Here is a 23,493-nt window from a genome sequence, read left to right as displayed (position 1 = left end):
ATAACATACCGTTATCCTAGGAGACCAAAGACGAATACATGCACTCTTATAGAAATCTCAATCCTCTGCTATTTAGCAGATCACTTACATATTGGTGGCCTGTCATTAGCTGAATAATGAGCTGTATCCCTTTAACAAGTTTTTTTTTTTTTTTTTTTGAAGGGAATCTCAGTTGTCTGTTCTGAACAAGATAACAGGTTTCTAGCTAGCAAATGAATGTATCTCTATAGCTAATTAGCTAAAACTCCTCAGAAAAGGGGTTAGAAAGGAGCCAGCAAATGAAAAACGTGTTGTTGTTGTCATAGTTTTTAGCTCTGTTAAGAAAAAAATGAAATGAAAAATATAGTACTTTTTCATAACTTTTGGAGAAATGTGTGAAATGAATTCCTTCATTTGGCCAGCATCCACTCTTGCATTTCAAAACAATATCCAATTAATAGCAATAGCAGATTAATCAGAAGTATATAATTTTTAATTGCTGGACTGGGGAGACTCTCTGAAAACAAAGCAATATATGTCAGCCTTTTTTCCTTTACTGGTTTCTACATTTGAAATTTTCAGGTTGTCCCAAAAGATCACAAAGAACATTGTGTATTTTCTACCACGTAATGCTGACATTGACCAGGTAAGTTATTGTTTAAAAGGTGGCTTTAAATCATTAATAAAAACTTTGCTGCTGTAAATTGCGCTTTTAATCTAGTTCAAATGAAAATGTGTTTATAGTTTAGGACTATACTTGCTAGTACTTTTGCATTGTATCTTACAAGATATCTTGCAACTTTGATAAATAACTCCTATGAGTGTAATGTGGTGTTCCCTGCTCTGTGCTGTAGAACAAATGATTGGTTCTTATATCAGCTTGTCCAAACCTCTGTATGCTTCTGGTAGAATATTAGATTGATACATCTTGGTATAAATAAAACCAATTTTCTTGCATGTCTTGAGTTATATTGAGTTGTTTAACAGTAAAGGTTCATTCAGGTTGTCAGTTCCTGAAGACAGCTGCAGGCCATCATATATGGAATATCATCTTAAATAGTAGCTCAGATTAATTTACAAAGATATGTTTTGGGTTAAAAATATCTGTACTGCAAGAAGCAGTTTTTTATGTATACAATTGTTTGTTTATATGTGGTCAGCTGACATGAAAAAGTGACTAGGTGAACTAGTGGTATTGAGGATTATAAGTACAGCACTTATTTTGTCAGTATACATTAATTTTAAGGATTTACACCATTAAAACATATCTTGTATAACGCTGAAACTCACTGTCTTCAAGCCTAATAAAGTGGCTGCAGAGTTTGTCAATTAAGGTCAGTGTGAAATAATCTTCTATGGGTTGAGAATATATATTTTTTTTAATAGGCAAAAGTGGTCATACTTCACTTTTCTGCTAAGTTCTGTGCTTTATTTTCTCCTGATTTACCTTGTATATTAATTTGAGCAGTATTTATAGCTTTCTTTTATGACCAGAATGGACCATCATAATATAGCCTGATAGCTTGCATAACATTGACTATAGGATTTCCTGTTTCATATTCCCATTAGCTGTACTTGAACTGAAACATATCTTTGGGTGTATTTTCTAAATCTTAATTTAAAAATGCTCAGTGATGAAGAATCCACTATAAATTTTAGCAGTATTTTCCTAATGTTTAATTACCCTCACCATTAAAAATCATGCCCTGGATTTATCTAGTTTCAGTTTCCAGCCATTGAACTTAAACATTTGTCTGCTGTGCTGCTGTGCTGAAGAGGCCTCTTACCAAATTTCTATTTCCCATATAGGTACCTTGCATTAGAACAATAAGAGGACTTTGGCCCCCGACAGACATTCATTTGAAGGAGCAATGGGATCTGATCCTTGATCCCAGTAATCTTTCTTCCTACCGTGCCACACGTACATGGCAGGAAGCATGACTGTGGGATCAGATCCCAGTTGTGCCATATTGCCGGTGCAGGAGGAGCCTGGAATCACAATCATCAGCTGGCTATGGAGGATCCGCAGGGGCAGTTTAAGCCCCCATGTGGTCCCCAAAGCTGTCCAAAGATTAGCTGATTGTCAGCAGGATTGGAAGTGTCTCTGAGTTCAAGCGTTGTGGCCATTCTGATCTGCTGGCAGAGACTGCCTGAGATTCGAGCCCCTGGGGCAGTCTCTGCCAGTCAACAATCAGATCAGGACTTGCTCAGGGGCTTGAGCCCTGTGGTGGTTCCTGCCATATGTTCAATTTAAAGTGCAATGGAAACTAGCCACAAAATTATCACACGTTTTTGTAATACCTTTGTGGCTGGTTTCCTGTTTAATTGCATTGACAATCTCCTGAACGTGTGTCTGGCTTATACTTTAAGATGCAATAAACTGATTTAATTGTCTTAAGTGTAATATCTGCCTGAGACATTAGTCACTTAAGGATAAATCTTATTTCACCTTTATATTCCTAAGTATTTATTAGAAACAAAGTACTAGTTTTGTACTAATGCACAGTTGGTATTCAGTTTTCACCTGCAGCATAGGTATAAATGCACCTGCTAAAAGTAAAATGGAGGACCCCTTCTGTCTTTAGCACAGTAGTCCAGTGCAGGGCTGGCATAGAATCATGGAAAGTTAGGGTTGAAAGGGACCTCAGGAGATCATCTAATCCCATCCCCCTGCTCAAAGCAGGACCATCCCCAACTAGATCATCCTAGCCAAAGCTTTGTCTAGCCAGGTTTTGAAAACCTCCAAGGATGGAGAGTCCACAACCTCTCTGGGTAACCTGTTCCAGTGTTTTACTAGCCTCCTAGCGAGAAAATTCTTTCTAATGTGTAACCTAAACTTCCCTTGCTGCAACTTGAGACCATTGCTCCTTGTTGTGTCATTTGCCACCTCTGAGAACAATTGAGCTCCATCCTCTTTCGAATCCCCCCTTCAGGTTGTTGAAAGCTGCTATTAAACCCCTTTTCAGTCTTCTCTTCTCTAAACTAAGTAAACCTGGTTCTCTCGGTCTTTCCTCATAAGCCATGTCCCCTAGCTCCCTCACTGTTTTTGTTGCCCTCCTCTGGACTCTCTCCAATTTGTCCACGTGCTTTCTGTAGTGGGGGACCCAAAACTGAACACAGTACTCCAGATGTGTCCTCACCAGTGCTGAATAGAAGGGAATAATCACTTCCTTTGACCTACTGGCACCATACTTACCAGTGCAGCCCAGTATGCTATTAACCTTCTTGGCAATGAGGGCATACTGTTGGCACATATTCAGCTTACTGTCCATTGTAACCTCCAGGTCCTTTTCTGCAGAGCTGCTGCCTAGCCAGTCAGCCCCCAGCCTGTACCAGTGCATGGGATTGTTCTGTCCTAAGTGCAAGAAAGACTTTGCACTTGTCCTTGTTGAACCTCATGAGACTTCTTTTGGCCCAATCCTCCAATTTGTCTAGGTCACTCTAAATCCTAGCCCTACTGTCCAGCATATCTACTACTCCCCCCATCCTAGCAGGGACCTTACCTTTCTTAGAATAAAAAGTATGACATCATGGTAGGAAGACGCTCTCTCTTTTTCCCAAATACAGAATGGAATATCCATTGAATCAGTTGAATCTTTTTGCCTTTTCTGCATTATAAATGACAGTTCTACAACTCAATTTAGAAATGGCCCACTTCCATTGTTAAGATTCCTTTTGCTCCTTATAGTACAGCTCATGTTGACAAATTGTACTTACCTGTTCTGGCTGCAGCTGTTTTTTCCCCTGTTAGTTTACCACAGTTCCTATCTTCTGATTAACAGTATTTCTGTGAACATATTCTTTTTCTTTTCTTTTCATAATTACTTTCTCTTCACCTGTATTCCAGGCTGTGATACTGTTTTTGACTGTGGCCTTGTGGTTTTCTAGTAAAATGTTCTTGAATAGTTCCCAGTTTTCACATTTGTTTTTGTTTTGTCTCTGCTCTTTTGACTCACTTTTTGCTCTGTGAAATTGGCTCTTCTAAAGCACCATAATACATGCTTTGATCGTGCATGATGGGTATAATCAAATCGCAATTCCTTGTATGTAAATAACAATTAACGTTTTAGGTGTGAGATCAGTTCCTTTATCGAGATAAGCTTTCCTGTATATTTCTCCCATATTCCTGTCCTAATCCCCAATTTGTTATCAAATAGAGATTGGCTTTACTTTTTGCTTTAATTAAATCAAGCTAGAAAAAGGAGAAGGATGATAGGGGGACACATTTGTTTTATGGAGAGCTGATAGCATTATGAATCCAAAAAGCAACTCACAGCTCCTGAACATGAAGTGCTCAGATACTGTGGTGACAGGAATGGTGTGAGGAGAAAGAACACAGCATTCAACTCTGAACAACTACAGCTTTCTTCACCATATTGACAACTTGCACTACAGGATGCAAGATTTGTTGCAGTGTTTGCGCATCAGCAGACACATAGAGTATGCAGTTTCAGCAAAAAATGCATTAACAGGGACCTAAATTTCAGCACAATGAGCTCTTTGGCATATATATTTTTTAGGATACAGAATGTGATTCGGGTGTGTTAGCTAGGAGAGGCATATAAATTCAGGAGGTTCTAAGAAAAAGCTTAGAATTCCAAACGTAGTAAGGTATATGTAGACTAATGAATCAGATAAAACTACTAACAGCTGTATAATTTTAGTCCCATTATTCATGGACTAAATTATAATTCACTCTGATCCTTCTGTTTGCTAGGCTAAACCAACCAAACGTGTCTTTTGTTTTGTTTTTTGTTTGTGCGTTTTCTTTTTGGTTTTGGTTTTTTAAATCTCCTTCTATGTAATTTGTTCTCCATTTTTCACAATCACCCTAGGAGTTGATCCTCTGCAATTTTTTCACTTTGAATTCATCTTTATTAAATAAGAGCAACCAGGGTCCTACACGGTGTTCTCAATGAGGTCTCACTAGTGCTCTGACCAATGGCAATGAATCTTCCCTATCTCTGCTGGTAATACCATCTTGGATCACGTTTACCTTTTTCACAGCTGCATCACATTACAGTATGACTATAAACTGCTAATTAACTACTATGTTTAGAACTCCTCATTCTATCTGGTTTTTAACTAATAAGCCCACAGTTTATGGAAGAAATTCTTGAATCCCCAAGCACATGACTTCAGTTTCTACTATCACATTTCATGCTGTTTCTATGAGTCCAGTCCTCCGGTACTTTTTAATGCTAATCCAATTATCCCTTGTGTTGATGCTGCCTCCAGTTATGTCCTCTGAAAGTACCATTATCAAACCCACTAGCCCAGATTGTTAATGAAATACAGTATTGAACAAAATCGCTCCCAATAACAGTGCTTGAGAAACTTCACTAGTACTCCGCCTCCAGCCTGATAATTTCCTACATAGTACTATATCAAATGCTTTATAGAAGTTTAGATAGGTTAGATCCACCACATTTCCTTTTATCTAGAAAATCTGTTATCTTGTTTTAAAAAAAAAAAAAAAAAAAATCAGGTTGGTCTGGTACTTTCTGCCTTTAGTAAACTCGTATTTCATTTTATCTTGTTTTTCCATATAAATCTCTGTCTGCTTAGTTTTTCCTTCAAAATTTGTTCAAAGCTTTGGATTTTGAGGCCAAATCACCGTTTTTCTTCTTCCTAAATATAGTTATTATGTTTGCTATTTTCCTTTCCTGTGGCAAATCTACCTCATAGATTTATTAGAAATTCTAGCTACTGGACTGTATGATTTTATTTTGTGGGATGAAGATTATCCAGTCCCTCCACTTTAAAGCCTTGAAGTCTTTTGAACTATGCATACCATATTGACAACTTCCATTTCTATTCCTCATTCCCTGCTTTTACCCCTCTGTTTGATATACTCATGCTTACTGAAAAGTGAGGTGAGTATTTATTGTTGGGGTGATACTTAACACTGTCTTTAAATTCATTGCATATTATTCTCATTGCATAGTGCCCTCTATTTTGTTTCCTTGATCTCTGTTGATGCATCTTGCCCTTTGTTTCTATGTCCTTTAAAAGATCTAACTAGCTAGTTCCGGAGAGGTTGGTTTTGGGTTTTTTTACGCCTTTGACTTACAAAATCTGTAAGATTGCTTCTCATTGAAGTCCCTAACTTCTTTGGTTTAGTTGACTTCAATAACTATTTCCATTATTTTTTTTTTTTATTTATTTTTTTTTTTACAGTTTTCTCTTTTGAAATTGAGAACCACAGTTTAAAATAGAATCAATTCCTGATTGATCATCAGCCATTCCAAGGTTATTTTCAGTGCCCAGCTTTTCTGTGATATCCTCCTTACTTGCCAAGCTAAGTCTAAAATAGTAGAACATCATGTTGGTTTAGTCACTACTTGGCGAAGGTAAGATGGCTTCTGGAATTGTCTTACTGTAACAGGAATCTTGCAACATTTTGCCCTGATGTGAAGGATAGTCAGTAGCTTTTCCTTTTCCTTGTTCCCATCAAGATCCTTTTCTAATGCAGGTGCATATCTTGTACTACTGCTCCTGAGAGCCAAGCACAATCTTCTGCTCTCCACAGCTGCTTTGATAAACAGACATCTTGATTCTTCTTAAGGAGTCTGAAGTCACAAAGGCCCCTGTTTCAATTTTTGGTATAAATATCAAGTCATCTCCTTTCTGTTCCTGCTTCTGTCTGCAAATTATTCTGTTATCTGTTACTCGGTCTCATGCATCATCTTTGTTCCTCCTCATGCTTTAGTTCCCTGTCTATCTCGGTTGCCTCTTCCTAGAACCCAGCTGTCCTTCATGTTACTGTTGTAACCGCAAAAGAACATGTGAAGTCATCTTTTCTCTGCTTTGTTCATTGTGTTACGCATACAGTAAATGAGGACTGGTGTCCTGTAGAACACACATGATGTGATGAAGTTTTAGAAGTCCTCATGTGCAGTGGCTGAAAACTATTTCTGCTCGCAAGCATGAATATTTCTACATGCGTAAAGTGTTTGGCAGAATTTTTTTGGTAACTAAATATTCTTTATAAAAAAATATCACTGCTGGCTTTGCTAATAAAATTAAAGGGTTTGGTAAGTATTAAAGCCAGTTGGCTTTTTTCTGAGAAATTAAGCCTATATCTCTAATAATATTTTTTATCTTCATTTTACAAATTTTTACTTTTTTCAGAATATTTCGTAGGAGGAGTATGTTTTTTGAGGGGAAGAAGGATAGAGAGTGTGCGCACATTTTATTTCCCTTCCCTCACTATTCCTAAGTAGTAATACTTTGTGTATGGTATTAGAAAGTATAATGATATTTAGCAGGTGGCAAAAAAGCAATGTAAGGGTGCTCTGAACCCAAAGAAATTTAAATTAGAGTCTGATAGGATCATGGCAGTGGTGTCAAATCTGGTATTTTGTCTCCAGCAAGATGTTTCCTTTTAATTGCATAATATTGTGGCTCATGGTAGAAGTATTACAAGATTTGATTACCTCTGTTTTAGCATGAGCAACTAAAAAGCATTGTTGTTGGGCTTACCACTACCAATCTCCTATTTCTGCCACTTCTGTTAGTAATTTTATTATGGGATGCATTATGCATTAAATTAGTTTGTGTTTAGTTCTTGTTTGAACATTTGTTTTATGTTGCAGCTGCTGTTAGGACTTACTCTCTCCTTCAATGATCTGTAGCAAAAAATGTTGCTGCCCCCCAAAAAGAGGGCAAAATAAATATACCTCCTTGCCTTCTTTAGGAATAGATTATTTATGCTATCCCTGTAGAAATGGAGAAGGCTTCATACGTGTGTACAGTTATCAATGCTTATTGAGTTTTCTTCATGTGCTGCCAAAGTAGTAACAGTTTTGCTGCTGCATGAGGTGGCAGGCAGATGCTTGCCAGAAATACTAAACAAGTTCAAAGGGAATGTTCACACGTGATTACTCCTTATCTAGTGGTTCATTCTTCAAACTGGCTCTGCTTCACTGATGGCACCTGCCATATCTTACCTGTGTGTGTGATTGTAAACACAAAACTTCAGAGGCCTGAAACAGATGGATTAATGAAATAACAGGGCAAATGGTTTTGAAGGAAAAAATTAGAACAATTAATGGGAAAATTCACACTTCATTTAAACAATATTTAATGAATGGGTTGTCTGACTTTGCAAAGAAAATTCTAGGAAACCAAAATTGATTCAAGCAAGCTTTGGCTCAGGCAATTTTTAAGGTTTGCATTTTACCCATGGGGAGTTGCCTCCACTGAAAGTGTGTGTGTGTACACTCTGATTTTGTATATCACTTATGCACATGTCTATGTTACAGGCTCTGGTTCAACTTAGAAAATTAAAAACAAAACAAATCCTTTGCTTCGTGTACAAACCAGATGCATTGGTTAAATTAAAACTGACTTCAAACTGATCTCTGTCTGAACACATTTGTGCTGGTTGAAAGCTGGGTATGTCAATGTAGCTCACAACTCTAAATTTTTTGATGCAAGCCATACCGTGTAAATAGAATTAAATGTCCAGCAGAGTTTGCACCATTATAACTACAGTTTTCTCTCGCTTCATGTGGGTTCTGTATGTGCGAATTTGCTCTTATGCAATGACCCTTTTTAAACCAAAAAATCATTTTATGCAAGAGAAATTCACTTATGCGATCAGTGTGGTGGAAGCCCTCAATCAGCTGCTCTGTGCAGTGCATTGTAGGAGTGATGCACACCAAAATAGTCTTCTGTGTGGATTTGTGCTCCTTGCTCATTGTCTGCAACACACATTTCTGTAGTTGGCATCCCTATTATGGCTTATCTCCTACCCCTCTCCCTGGTCCATCAATGAAGCCTTCACTACCCTCTCTTCACACCGACTAAACATTCACCACCACTCTGTGCTTGCGTGTACTGTCTGCTGTTGGTGAGTACCAAAATTGTCTTGTAAAAGTGACAGAAATGGGTCTGGGGGTCAGTATAGTTGAGGTCTTGGAATGTATCACTGTTTATTACATTGTAAAGTGTGTTCCCTTTATGCAAATTTGAGTTATGCACCGTTTTCCAGGAATGCATGTAAAGCAAACTGAGGGAAACCTGTACGTTGATTTAAATCCCGTCTTAGTGGTACAGCTTTGACCATGGCTACACTAGTAAAAGAAGTGTTTCTTTTTACAGCTAGAAAGCTAATACAATGTAGCTGTCCAGCTGCAAATCCAAGTAGAAGCAAAACAAGTGGCAGTTTTAACTTGTTCATGCATGACCTAGAATAGCGGTTTTCAACCAATTGCACTGTTCGAGATATCTTTTGATTCATCTATTTGAAGTGCAAACAAATGGTTGGGCAGTGAGTTGAAGTCCCACCTACACTAACTTCAAGTCCCACCAATGGGACGTGGTTGAGAAACACTGACCTAAAAGGTGGTCACTAAGGTTCACCGTTACTGATTACATTTGGGTAAAATTGATACTTGTTTGGGCCTCATCCTCTGTCTGTAAAAACCACACTTAGTGTGAAACCCTAGCTTTCTAGTCTAAGGAATGCCATGCTAGTAAACTATTTTGTCTTAAATTTGGTAAACTGAAAAGTATACATTTCTTTCTCTTCAATTCATTCTTTTGCTGGTAGAGGGAGCAAGTGGACCAATTAAAACTTGAAAAAGTGCTAAATGGGTAAAATGCAAACCTTAAAAATTCCCTGAGCCAAAGCTTGCTTGAATCAATTTTGGTTTCCTTTTTCTTTGCAAAGTCAAACAATCCATTCATTAAATATTGTTTAAATGAAGTGTGAATTTTCCCATTAGTAGTTTTTTTTTCTAATTTTTTCCTTCAAAAACATTTGCCCTTTTTTTTTTCCCCATTAATCCGTTTCAGGCCTCTAAATTTTTGTGTTTACAATCACACACACAGGAAACTTATTTGTTGCATCTTTTTGTTTTGTTTTTTTTTACAGTGGGTTTTTTTCTTATATATGTAGCATGTTTAGATAAAATTGAAGAGGAATTGGCCCAATAAGATTGCAGATCTGCTTTTTAACTATTCTAAGGAAGTTTCTTTCTATTCAAAATAATTATGCATCTTAATTTTGGGTCTATTAGGCAATTCTTTCTATCCATAATTAGTATATAGTGCTTAATCTCTTTTCATCAAGGCTTAGAGCAACTATAACAATTGCTTGAGTAATTCTACTTACAGCAACTTTAAAAAGTAATGGTAACAAATTTAATAGAGCTTGAAATTTTTTAATTGGCTGTCAGTTATACTTAACTACTACATACAAGAATTGACCTAGAGATTCTCCTTTAGAGAGTGGTTTCAAAAAAGACTATTAGAGAGCCCATATTCAAAAGGGCTTCTCTGCTTTTCTAAGGTATTTGGAAATTTTTGGTTTTTTTTTTTTAGTTTTCGGAATTCAAAATCTGTAAATATTAAGATGGTTGAAGAACCTTACCACTTTTATAAATGAACAAGTCAGAAAATTACATTTTCAAGTTAATAAATTATATTAATAATGGATATACCAAATATATCAAATTAATAATGGATATACGTGTATTTGCAAAGGCTTTTGTGAAAATTCTTTTCCTCTCTTTCTCTTCAGTTGATCATAACAGCAGCATGGTAGGGGCAATGGCCTCAAACTGCATCAAAGGAAATTTAGGTTGGAGATTAGAAAGAACTTTCTTTCTCACTATGAAGGTGATTAAACATTGTAGCAGGCTACCTATAGAGGTTATAATGGAGCTGTCTCTCAGACAGGCATAATGATTGCCCACTTTGCTAAGGGAAATCTCCTTTCCATCCCAGAAGTTAATTGACAGATGGAACATTTGTCCATTTAGAACCTAGATGTCCTTCCAAGGTAAGTCCATGAGGTCAGCCTCTGGTCCTGGAGCACCAGGTTCTAAGGGCTGCAGAACCTCAGAGGTGTCAGTTCCCTATCAAGGCCACATGGCACCACACGACAGAATCCACCTTGAATGTATGCAGGCAGAACTACAGATAGTTTGTTCTCCTATGACATCTGTTTGGCCTGGTGGAAGGACAGCCAATGAATGCTTGAGGGTGACGGTTTTCCCTTTCTAGCTACTGGTGACTGTTTTGATGAATGATTCTCTGCACAGGAGAGGAGTGCATATCAATGACCAATGAGTTTATATCAAGTGTACGGTCTCTGGTCTTCCAAGAAGGTGAATCTGTACATCAGTGTCCTGGAGCTCATCTAATTATATAGAGTCTGTAAGGTGTTAGTGCATCCATGTCCAGCACATGATAAACAGTACAGCTGCAACATTCTTTATCAGCAAACAACGAGGTGCAAAATTTTCTGTCTCTATACAGGATGGTGGTAAGCAGTGCATCCGTTGGAGCTCAAATTGAAGCTCAACCCTGGCTCATTGTCCAATGCCTTTCTTATCTCATGGTTGGGGAATTCCTGTATGCCTTTTTACTCAGATCTCTAGTTCTACAAGATGAGGAATTCTCTATAATTGATCTTGATGTTCCTCATCTGGCTAAGATTCTTCTGGTTTCAAGGCCACCTTCAAATATTGGTGAAGGTTCCCAGGTCATTCCCAGACCTATTTACCCAAAAGAAAGGAGGATACTCCACCCAGATCTATACACTTTGCAGCAGGGGTGCTTGATGAGTATCAGTGGTAGAGCAGCCTTGCTTGTCCCCTGTGAGATGTCTCTCCTGCTGTGGCTGATGATACATGACTAGATGGACATAATTTAACAGATTAGGTTCTTGGCTGGATTTCTTGTGATATCACCCTTCCCTTATGAGGCTTCGGTATCAGCTATCCTTACCCTCAAAACCTGAAAAGTGGGGACTACTTACTCCTCAGCTCTTTTAAAGCACACCTGGATGCCATCTCAGATCTGCTTTCTACCCAGAAGTCCCCAAAGTCTCTCAAGGCCCTATCCAAGGTGTTCTCTTGAAAAATCCTATTTGCTAGTGAGATATGTGACACCCTAGCATCACACCTCCGATAGATCTGCCATTTGAACCCATGTAGCTTTCTTGGTTGCCATCATCAGTTGTGGTGACAAAGGCAGGTGAGATCCAGGTATCAGACATAACTTGGCTTTGAGTGTAATGCTCTGACTGCACAGATGGTCCAGTGCTAGCAAAGTGATAATAAGATTTAGCATAGTAAACACGGTTGCCTACACTTAAGTATTGAAGTATAGGTTCTCATTTGGTCTTAAGTGGTCCATGAAATGCAGTTTTATGCTGTGTAGTGACTGATGCCATATGTGAGATGAAATGTTGAAGCTGGTGGAATGAAATATCCTTCATTTAAGGTAGCTGTAAGGAAAGAGTTAAACCTCTTTATGAATTGATGATTGTCTTCAAAATATAGACACTTGTCACTGCCCAAAACAAAGACATATGCAAATGTGCTCAAGAGTTTGGATGATGCGAGTAAAGATTCTGCTGGGGAATTGTTTTCAGGAACGATGTGTGCAGAGGATGTGGGAAGAAAGCTGAAGCATATCTGAGACGCACTACAGATGCAGCTTCAACAATCTGCCCTGAGGGAAGCAGAGAGAGAGGTCTTTTAGGTCTGGTGCTAGCTGAGTAGGATTTAGCATCTGTGAGTAAGGAAATAGGCTCCTGATTCCTCGTGTGCTCTGGGAAACAAGACTGTATCTGCTCTTTGTAAATAAATAGGAGTACATCAAAGATTCCTCTATCCATCACCATTGTTGTTTCCAAACTGGAATAACCTATAAGACACTGCACTTTTGGCTATTCTTTCCGGTCAAAAGGGATAACAGTTTTCATTAAAATGTTTGTAGAGATCTCGGTGTATCCAGCTGTAACTTAATGGGCTTATGATTTTGTTTAAAAAGCATGAGAAGATAGCTTGTTAATGATGAAAGAAGATGGTCCTCAGAACAAATTTTCAGATGAGACCACCTTTACAACCCATCAAATAGTATTGATCACCATCTTTTCTCTCCTGTTTTGAGGTTGGACAATATATGTTATAGTTAACTTGCATTAATTCTACAAATTGTAAAAGTTAGCTTGTGTTAATTCTACAAATAAAATGTTTTTAATATTATCCAGGCAAAAGGAAAACAAAAAAAAGTGAAAATCTAAGTAGCTGCCTGACGGTGACACATTTTTATGTAGATTAAGTGATTTTCGTTTATCTTTATATATTCTCTCTCTCTCTCTCTCTCTCTGAAACTAAAGTCTTCAGCGTTTCTGAAACGTTATCATTGGGCTTATGATTCATGTTGCCCACAAGAGAACTTTTGGTGTTTGTTAACTTGCTGTTCACTTCTACGCATTAAGGTTTTTGCACCAGCAATTTATTGGTGATTGAGAGCGAGAGGAAAACTTGGTAAATAATGGTGTGACACAAAATGGTGTAAAAATAATGCATCAAAGAGGGAAGGCCTTCTAAGTGTGAAGAAGTTCTGTTTTAAGTTTTACACTGTTTTACAATCCATTTTACTACATTTATGGCTTCCATGAACTGAAACTGCTTTTTTGAGGGGGAAAAAATAATTTTCCTGTTGAAGTTGTCACAAAAAATATTTATTGAAATTTCCTCTTTTCAGTGGACTATTTTTGTACAGTATGTTACTTTAACATAACAGAGGAAAAGGAGCAGTATTACTTCCTCTTTTTGGAAACATATTTATAATCACAATTTTACTTGTGATTTAGCTTTTAGCCCCTTTTTAAGAAAAACGTCTCTTTCACGTTTTGTTAAAATATAAAGTTTTACGTGCAGTTTGAGGTGAAGAAAATCTAAACACTAGATCTACTACTAGGGAACTGTTAATTATTTTTTTTCATGAATCAATTATTATAAAGCTGACAGTCAGTAAATACTAACGTGTGGAATAATCCACAGCAGTGCATCAGAAATTGTCAGGCTGATGTCTTAGTGTCAGCAGCAATTATATAAGTATATTTATGTAGTAAATGTATGCAAGCTGCAGAATGGTGTCTGCTTAAGTCTGTACAAAGCAAACCCCACCTCTGTTTCATTTTATTTATGATCGTTAGATTTTTTTTTTTCTTTTTTTTTTGTAGGCCTAAAGCAGACAGCACTTCAAACCATGTTATATATGGCAAATGAAGTATGAAACAGGAAGTTCCAACAGTGTAGCTTCTAAAATTTGCTAAATGGTAGGGGCCTCCTGAGACTATTATCCCATACTAAAGATTAAGCCAGTGGGAATTTTCTCTACAAGTGCTGCTACAGTTTCTTCCAGAAGATGCTCTGTGCAGCAGCAGTTTAGAAAGGGGTGGGATAATAAACTTCATGGCTTCAGAACTTTGGATCCCTTAGCTAGGTGCTAGATTTTCATTAATATTTTCAAGTGCTTTGTATTTACACAGTCATTTTTTGTTCTGAGATCATATTTCTTCATACAGTATGAGGTGTCATAGTGTTGTTTTTCTCCCATGAATTCACAAATAGGAGAATTGATTGATTAATCTCTAGGTAGGGCAATAAAGTAGAACTGGAGAAAAACAGGTTAACATATCCCAAATTGAAGAGCAAGAAAAAATATCAACAGGCTTCAGTCTTATTATTCCACCAGCCAGCGCCTGATAAAGATCAGTAATATTTCTGTGATAAGCAGTGTGAGACCATATAAGATGACATAGTTCCTGTATGGAATTATTTTACAAATTTAGTTAAGACAGGCTGCAGAAAGTGAATAAAAATAAGAAGGAAGGGGAAGTGAAGGTGCAGATAATAGCAATAAGATTATAATAATTATGCACTTAAATGTCCTACTTGTTCACAATGGGGAATACTCAAGCTGTGGTGTTTTACTTTTCACTTTTCCCCTCCTCTTTCCTCTTCCTGTTTAAAATTTTTAATTTTGCTGTTTTTTATATATTTAATCCTTAGCCATTAAAAATTGCAAAGATTGGAACCTCCTCCTGTTCTCAATGTTAATTATATTTAAGTCAATTAATTGCATCATTCGTAGTGCAACTTTTATCACCATGAACATTTTAACAGTCTTAGATATCTTGTCTAATCTCTGTTTCCTTATCCTCTAATCTGAAGTGCTTTTTATTTCCTCATCACCAGACCAGGACCACTTAGAAAGTCTCACGGATCCCAAATTTAACTTCTACACATGTAGAATATCAAAATGCTTTTACCTTAATGGTCATGAGATGGTGGATATTGAAATCACATTAATTTTGACTATCTTTTATTAACTTCTGTTCCAACATCATCTTAATAGCCTATCTTGAGATAACCTTGCTAGGCTTTCTACAAGCCTAGAACTTGAGTTTTAAGATTTATAATGTGTTTGAATTCTTATCTGTTTGTAAAACAGCAACTTCTATAATTTCAATAAAAAATGAAGAGTATGTATGTAAACAGGATGCCAGTATAGAACTTTTCTAAATTCTATCTTATGTTCTGCATGACACAGAACAAATGTTATATAGCCTTACATTGCATGCATGTGTTCACTTAGATTCTACAACTGTCTTTTTGGTCTAACTATTTTTTAGAAAAGGTTCATTACTGAAACATAATAAAACCTGATTCTGAGCAACGTAATACTTTTCTGGAATTTCCATTTTGAATGGGCAAGGCAATGTATAAAGTACAATGAGATCATCTTATGCTAATTTGAGTATATTTCTAAGGTATCTAGGTATCACAGTCACTATTGAGGTAAAGGACTCTAGATTGATAGACTTTGGCAGTTAAAAGAATCTTTTAGTTATCTTTTTCTTCTTTAAAAATGTACTTGTAACTTGAAGTGGACATGAATATTCTTTTAATGCATTAAACTTTTAAACAACTCATCATTAACTTAGCCCTTCTGCTATCTAGAACTGATTCTGTGCTTTTAAACTTTGTAACATTCAGAGAGCTTGCATTATGGGTGTTATTTGGTTCACTTCAGGGTTTTTTTAAAACTCCAGAATATTGAGGTGTCACCATAATGTTGTGTACTGTTAGAGTTACCTGAAAAACCTGCCTACAAGATTGACTAGTGATGACTACATTGTATTTAGTATAAAGCACAAAATCCCAAAAGAATTTTCTTTCCTTTTAACAGGTCAAGATGTTTTTGCTAGCCTTTAGGTTGTTAGTATTTTTCTTGTGTGTTGTGTAAAGTGACATACATGTACTAGCATTAATATATGATTGGTAATTTAAAGTAAACAAATCATTTTGACTCCCAGTCAAAGAAGTTGGGGATTTTAAGGGAGTCTCCCCAAAAAGAGCCCAATAAGTGGATGAAACTACATAGATTAATTTTTTGGAGGAAATTGGATCTGACAATAGAAGTACACCAAAAAAAGGAGAGAAACATTCCATGTTGAATATGTACTATTAGTATATAAGTTACTCTTACTATATATGTATGTGCTTTTAGTATATATGTTAAAATTACGGCTCCTTGCATTAATTATAGAAAATGGATACCTATTTTTATGTTTCCATGCAAAGTTATTAAACTGAAGAGCTATGCTCAAAGCAAATAATAGGTAAGAGATTAGCAGAAGCTGCTTTCTCCACTGGGAAGGGATTTAGAGTAGAAATTTAATAAATACAAAACAAGGAAGATAAGATTTTGGGGACAATCAGGCTCACAAATGGAAGCAACAATCACTTCCCTTGTGGCAGGAAGGAGGACCTAATTTAGTTGTGGGTCCATGGTCAGAGAAGGCAAACTGTGTTAGAAAGACTCCAGTTCAGAAGACAAATCACAAGTTACTCCAAAAGAACCAAAACCATTCTTTTTGCAACCAAAAAGAATGCTTGTCATCTCAAAGGACTGGATAACTGCTCAAAGAATGATCTTAAGTAGTGAGGAAACTGAGAAGGAAATGTGTTCCTATTTTTGTCTAGGTCTCTAATTTAAATACTAATTACTAAGAGCAGTGGCCTTAAAATCCTGTGCAAAATCATACATGTGTGAACGCACGCACTGCGTGTGTGGTTCCACTGTCACGTGTTCCAGAAGGGTTTTTCAGTAGTATGAGAACACAGCTGGAGTTTGGGGAAAGGTCTGTATAAGCCAGTGGAGAGTATGATGCGACTGTACTAGGCTGGAGAAAAGAGAGAGGGACACTGGCAGTTGTACCACAGGTGCCAACAGCTTTCAGAGCAGGATGCTGGACAGATGGTGTGCCAAGAGAGACCCAAGCCAGAGGTAGCGTCTAGATTTTGTTCAGACTCAGAGGGTTAAAGCATCTAGGACCCAGTGGATGGGACTCAAAACCATTTGATGTTTGCCTAGACATAAAGTGCTTGACCAGATCTGTGTTCTTAACATAGAAAGATGAGGTTTAAGGTAAAATAAAATAGCTTCCATTTCCCTATGGAATAATGGGTAATGAAAGAACAGCATGTTTTAAGAAAACAAAAGGTGAGGGTGGAATAAGGATTAAGGAAAGCAGTGATTCCTCCTTTTAAAAAACATTTTTGAGTTGGTACACATCTGAAGTCTTGTGTACTTCAGTTTTTCCCCCTTTAACTGTTAATCAAACTGAAGAGAATTTTCAGCAAGTAGATTGTATGTAACCAAATCGCCAACCTCCATTAATTTGGCACATAAATATTGTTCAAAAATGTTCTTAGTTTTTCCTGTACGTAGGTTATTCAATAAGAATGGGCAGAACCTTACTGAATTCTATTTGTTCTATGGATCTCTTGTTACTAAGTGACTAAGAAACTGAGAGTGAGATTTGAGCAGAAGATTGTATAATTCATGGAGTTCTGGAACCTTAAACTTTTTTTCTTCCCTCTCTGATTTATGCTTATGCATTTACATTATTTTCAGAGGGTCTTGTCAAGCTTTTAAAAGTATTATTAGTGATATTGTAACCTCAGTCATCATGGATCCAATAGTTGAAACTGGACATCAGTAGCTTCCTAAATATAACTCCATCAATGCCATCTTCCTTCATTTTGAGACTAACATATAATTTTTATCTGTGCTGTTGATGGAGAATTTTTTTATGGGGTATAAATAACTACTGTCATACTGAATAGACTCTTCCAAAATAGTGATTCTTTTTCTTTCAGTTAAGCAGCTTTAATAATAAACTATAAGGATTTGAGTACTTTTTTCTGATGGGCAATTACAGCTTTTTCTTAAGAGCAGCACACAACTAATGAATGGCCTTAAAGAAATCTGTTTTGCCCCTGGGTATTAACAAGTTTGTTTCAAGTTTCAAAAAAATAAATCGGCAAATTAACATTCCTATTCATTTGCTATATTCAGATGCATGTGCTATTCATAAATATTTTGGTCAGCTTCTGCTTTTTTGCTTAAGTGTTAGGTTTCTTTTAGACAAGAACTTTTTTTTCCACAGGAACATTAAGCTGAGAAGCTATAAGTGCTTGTTTTTGTCTGCTAGTGTAAAACAATTGTCTGTCTGACATGAAAGTATGATAGTTATTGATTTTGCCCAGATAAATGTTCAAAGTATAATTTAGATTAATCTGTCATTTCCTCTGTTACAGTGGCTGGTTTTTTTTACTAACAGTAAAATAGAGGAAGTTCAGCATGTTTATATTAAGACAAATACTTTATAGTGTAAGTTTTGAAGAGGTAGCAGTGTATAATGAACTTCACATTTTAGCGGTTCTTACCATGGCTTTTTGGTGTAAAGATCAGTTAAAAACTGCTGCAGGCCTGCAGGTCATGACCTTACCATTTTAGTCAGCATAGAATATGTTGTACTTTTGCTTCTGAAGCAAAAACAACTGTTGGTTCTTTTGTATAATACGGGACTTGAGGGGGTGTACACATTGTTTAAGCAAAACTGAAAGGGGAAAAAATGCATTTTAGACAAGAATTACGACACAACAGAATTGGGGACAAAGGAAATTGATGGTTCAATTAAGAAATCGGATGTATATATAATTTCATATGTGATGTATGAGTCCGATATACATGTCTGATTTCTTAGTTGTATCATCATTTTCCTTTGTCCCTAATTCTTTTGTGTTCTTGGCTTCTCTAAAATGCTTTTTCCTTTCAGGTTTGCTTAAACAATAGATTTTTATCCTATTTATTTCAAGTGTCAGCAATATATAACATCATTCAAGCAAACTGCAGCGTGTGTGTGTGTGTGTGTGTGTGTGTGTGTGTGTGTGTGTGTGTGTGTGTGTGTACATCCATGTATATGTACATATATAAACAAAGTATGATCCAGAATGTGGTCCACTTGGGACCACATTGAAATCAGGGGGGTTCTGCCTTGGCACAACTGACTTCCCATGGACCACATTATGTGATTGAGGTCTTGGATTGTATTGTCTTTCCCCCTTTTAAATAAAAGTAGAATTTCAGTGCCCTTTCCTATTGTCGTTTTCATCCCTTCAGTTCGGTTGTCTACCCCAGTACAGTTGTAGTAAATAAGTGTTCCATATTATTCTCACCTGCCACAGGTCTTAAATATGAAGTGGGAAGAATGCAGTTACTGCATGCTGTCACCACAGAAAGAGAGAACCTAATATAATAAGTTCTCTTTGCTATTGCCCATTGAAATATTAAAGAAGTTTACCAGGCTTAGACAACTGAATGAGAGGTCAAAATCCAGGCAGTGTAATTTTTTTTGTTTTCTCAATGACAAAAATCTTACTGACTTAGCCTAGAATTTCACTGGTAATCCTTTCTATTGGGATCATTCCACAGCATCCAGTAAATTGCTTGTAATTTTATCCTAAACGCTGAGATACTTAAAGTTACAAATTAGCGGGAAGTGTGTTCAAGGAGAATGAAACTGGATGCAGGTTTTGATTAATTTGTTCCTCCCATAGTAGGCTATACAAAAGAAGACTACCAAAGCCATCCCTTGGGTAGAGCGAATCAGGGTGACTGCCCCGGGCCCTGTGCTTTGGGGGCCCCTGCAGAGCCAGGCAGAGCGGCTGCAGCCCCTCTTGCGGGGCCTGCCTGGAGCTGGCAGCTCAGCCCCACACACTCCCCGCACGCTGCTGGCTTTGCATTCGCTGAATAGCGGCTCATCCAGGGTATGCAGGATCTGCTTGGCCCTGGGCACCAAATTTCATTGCTACAGCACTGCTGTGCCCTGGCTTTGCGGGGGTCCACAGCCCCACACAGTGTTAAAGGGGCCCCACACAGGCTGATTTGCCCCAGGCCCCGCACCCTCCTAGGGTCAGCTCTGCCTACTATAGTTAACGTACTTTTTCTTAATTTTGTTCATATATGCCCACAAAATCTGGCATGTTGGCACCTTTCTAGTATGTTTTGCCAAGTGTCTTAGATTTAACATGTCTTGTAATCAGGTTTAAATAACACTAAACATTGGCGTGTATTTATTCAAGCGTGACGTCTTATTATTTTAATAGTCTTTAAGAAGGATTTTTTTTTCAAAGACAAAGGACAGTTAGATGCATAACTTTCAAAAATAGATGGGAAGGGGGCATCTTGGATACTCTGAAATTTTAACAGTGGCACAAAAAACCTCTGGGTGATCTGAATGCAAGCAATATTTTCAAATATTTGTTTTTGTGTATTACTTGATTGGGTTTTTTTATTTGTTTTAGGTTGCTTCCTTAGCTGGGCCAGGAGGACAAGTTGAAATAGAACAAAACTTTCTCAATAACAAATTGAAGACAATAACTGCTTACTTTGGTGACCTAATCAGATGTGACACATCTTGAGCTTAACAAGTATATACCCAAATAAATGGATCATAGTGTATGATTTCCTAATTATATAGTTGACTTCCTTTTGTCCTTAATCCTTTTACGTTCTTGGCTTGTCTAAAATGTTCTTTTTCTTCCTTTCAGTTTTTCTTAGTATTATTTTTCAAGTGTCAATAAATGCTTTTTTATAAAAAAAAAAGACTTTTGAAATATTCATTTTTTATAAAGTGACATAATTTTGGTTGATGTAAGACCTTATGGTAAAGCTAAGAGGAACTGTCCGTAAAATGAAACATCACAGCTTTTAATTTCTGCTAATATAAGACATGTTGAAAACCTTTACCCTATTTTTCCAGCCCTGTTTCTATTCACTTGTGGGGAGGGGAAGGTTTGTATGTGTGTGTGTTTTGTATTTTCTTCATAACATTAGTTTAATAAAAAAAAAAATGTTTAAGTTTGTGCGCAACAGTTATTTAAGAGCTTCTGTTCATTTATACTCAACAAATTAAAAAGTAATAAGAAAGGAATCCAAAACCTACCTGTCAAATGTATCAAAAACTAAAACAAGGCTGTTTTAAGCCATTTCCATCATTGTTCTAATATGCTAGGCTTCACAGATCCGCTTCAATGGCTACTTCAGCGTGGCAGCGACTTGTGAATCATTGACAGCAGAATGGTGGTGCTGCAGTTCCTGGAATACCTTCAGGTTTTATTTGCCTTGCCAGCAGCTCCAATAGACTCATTGCTGCAGAGGCTTTCTGAGAAGTTCAAACTGTGTTAGAAATTTCTAAGAGTGTATGTCATCACTGTTCCTACCTAATCCTCAGTGGTGTGCCAGGGTCACATTTATATGCCTTTTGGGGAAATTGTCCCATTAGCTTCCATTCCTCCTCTGAGACACATGTACCAGCTCATGCCCTCCAGGCTTCAGGGAGCAAACTCTAGGTCAAGCAAGTCAGAAACCACCCTCTCGACTGTGAATGGAAGACTGTCACTCTCTCAGACTGCAGATTGAAAGACACTGAATGCATCTTGCCACTGCCAATGCTGAGAGTTGGGTAAGGAGTCTTTGAGCCAAACGTTCTCCCCTCTACTTCTATATCTGATTTCAAAGGGTCCCTCTAGTGATATCAAGCTGGGGCCTCAGAGTGGAAATTCAGATCCATTAGTGAGGAAATGAAGGTTTTCTAGGACAGCCCGGAAAAGAATTTGAACTTTTCCAGAGAAAAGTTCAATTTGAACTTTTGATACTTTCCCTGAGAACCAAAACAAGACACCATTAAGAAGATAAGACAACATATCTAGTTTTCTTGAAGGCTTGGAGATTGCTATATGTACATTTTTGGGGCAGGGTCCAAAGCTAATTCTTCTGCTTGTGAGGTAGGGGCATGGGAACAAATTCTTGAAGGAATAAATCAGTGCTGGTTTCTTTATTCACTCCATGGAGGGAAGAGGATTAGGGGGTATGGTGGATTATGAGTAATTGGCTCTTCTATTTACCTTATAGTGCAGCATGGCAGATTTATGCAGGGAAGACTAAGCTACAGATCTAAGCCAATTCCTCTGTGCAAAGAAAAAAAAAGTAAAATAAAGGGAACTCTTCCCTGAAGGAAGGAAATCCAACTTGTAAGGATTTGGAGTTAAAGGATCAAATAATTGTTTGATTATTGTTGCATACTTTTTAAAATATATTCCAGGAATGGTCAATCTGTGTGGTATTCAGCGGATCAGGAAAGAGGCAGGCAGCACAGTGGCAGATAGGGCAGAAAGCAAGGCAGCTGATTGGGGAGGGAGCAGAGAAAAGGAGCAGACAGCAAAGCAACAGGTCAGGCAGGGAATAGAGAGCAAACTGGCAGATGAGGCAGGGGAAGGGGATTGGAGTGGCACTTGGAATGATGGAGGGTTTGATTTGTGGTACTCCTGTCAGAAAAAGGTTTGCCCCCACCGCTGTATACAATCAGACAGACTTTCAGAGTTCTGAGGACAGTGAAACCATGCTTAGCTATGCAGCTGCCCTGCAGGTCCCTTTTTGTGTTCTTTAGATCAGTGGTTCTCAACTTTTTACATCTTGCATCCCACCAGCCATTGGTCCCACCTTGATAAATGACGAGCAGCCCCAGTGGGCGGCTGATGAGAAAATCCTCCTCCGCTCCATGCAACACCTCGGAGAACAGCGCCGCAGGGAACTGCAAGGAACAGCTGCTGCCAGCTCCGCTGCCCTGCAACCCCGTGCTGCAGGGAGCGGAGGAGTCACGCGGGCCTCCTCTCGCCGCCACTTACCCTGCACTGCCCTGGGGAAGCGCCTCTTGCGCACAGGGCTGCTGCACCCCTCAAAGAGTGGCAGGGTGAGCAGCTGCCGTTCCCTGCCCCTTTGCTTCGCTCCCCAGGTACCTGTACAGCCCAGCAGGCATGATCTTCCCAGCTGCACCAGATAATGCCCACCAGGCTGCAGAGGCACCTGGGGGAGGAAAGCAAAGTGGCAGGGAAGGGTGGCTGCTCACCGCTCCTTGCTCTGCCCTGCTTCCCTGCCCCAGGTGCCTCTGCAGCCCAGCAGGCATAACCTGGCGCAGCAGGCAGCACCAGGGCCACATGGGGATCTCCATGCTGCTGCTGCTGCAAGCTCTGCGCTGCCCTGGCAACACGCCTCCTTCATGTGGAGCTGCAGGGAGGGCAACAACACTTTAGCTCGCAGCCTGCTCCTGCACCAGGTACATCTCTGGGGGGCATGGGTCCCTGCTGCCCCTTATAAATGTGCGTGGCAGTGGGGAGCTGGCCCTCCCCCGGTGAGCCACCCAAGGCTCTGTCCTGCTCCCTGCTGGAGCCCTGCAGCCACATACTGCAGCCCGGGCCCCAAGCACCCCCAACCCTAGCCAGTGGCAATGTGTAGGGGGTGCACAGAGGTGCACATGCATCCCCTGAGAGCGCCAGCTGGGGAGTGTGG

At 38.4% G+C, this 23,493-nt stretch overlaps 1 protein-coding gene across 1 annotated transcript in view; it reads left to right on the top strand.

Moving 5' to 3' along the window:
• TGS1 (trimethylguanosine synthase 1) overlaps positions 1 to 21,006 on the top strand; it is a 54,069-nt gene extending 33,063 nt beyond the window's left edge. Inside the window, exons 12-13 of the mRNA XM_059724086.1 lie at positions 549 to 625; positions 20,451 to 21,006. Coding sequence (XP_059580069.1) covers positions 549 to 625; positions 20,451 to 20,567 — 194 coding nt within the window. The 3' untranslated portion in view covers positions 20,568 to 21,006. The remainder of the gene's footprint in view (positions 1 to 548; positions 626 to 20,450) is intronic.
• The last annotated feature ends 2,487 nt before the right edge of the window (positions 21,007 to 23,493 follow it).

Source organism: Alligator mississippiensis, chromosome 3, assembly GCF_030867095.1.
Source record: "Alligator mississippiensis isolate rAllMis1 chromosome 3, rAllMis1, whole genome shotgun sequence".
NCBI classification, from domain to species: Eukaryota; Metazoa; Chordata; order Crocodylia; family Alligatoridae; genus Alligator; species Alligator mississippiensis.
This window is presented reverse-complemented; position numbering and strand designations above follow the sequence as displayed.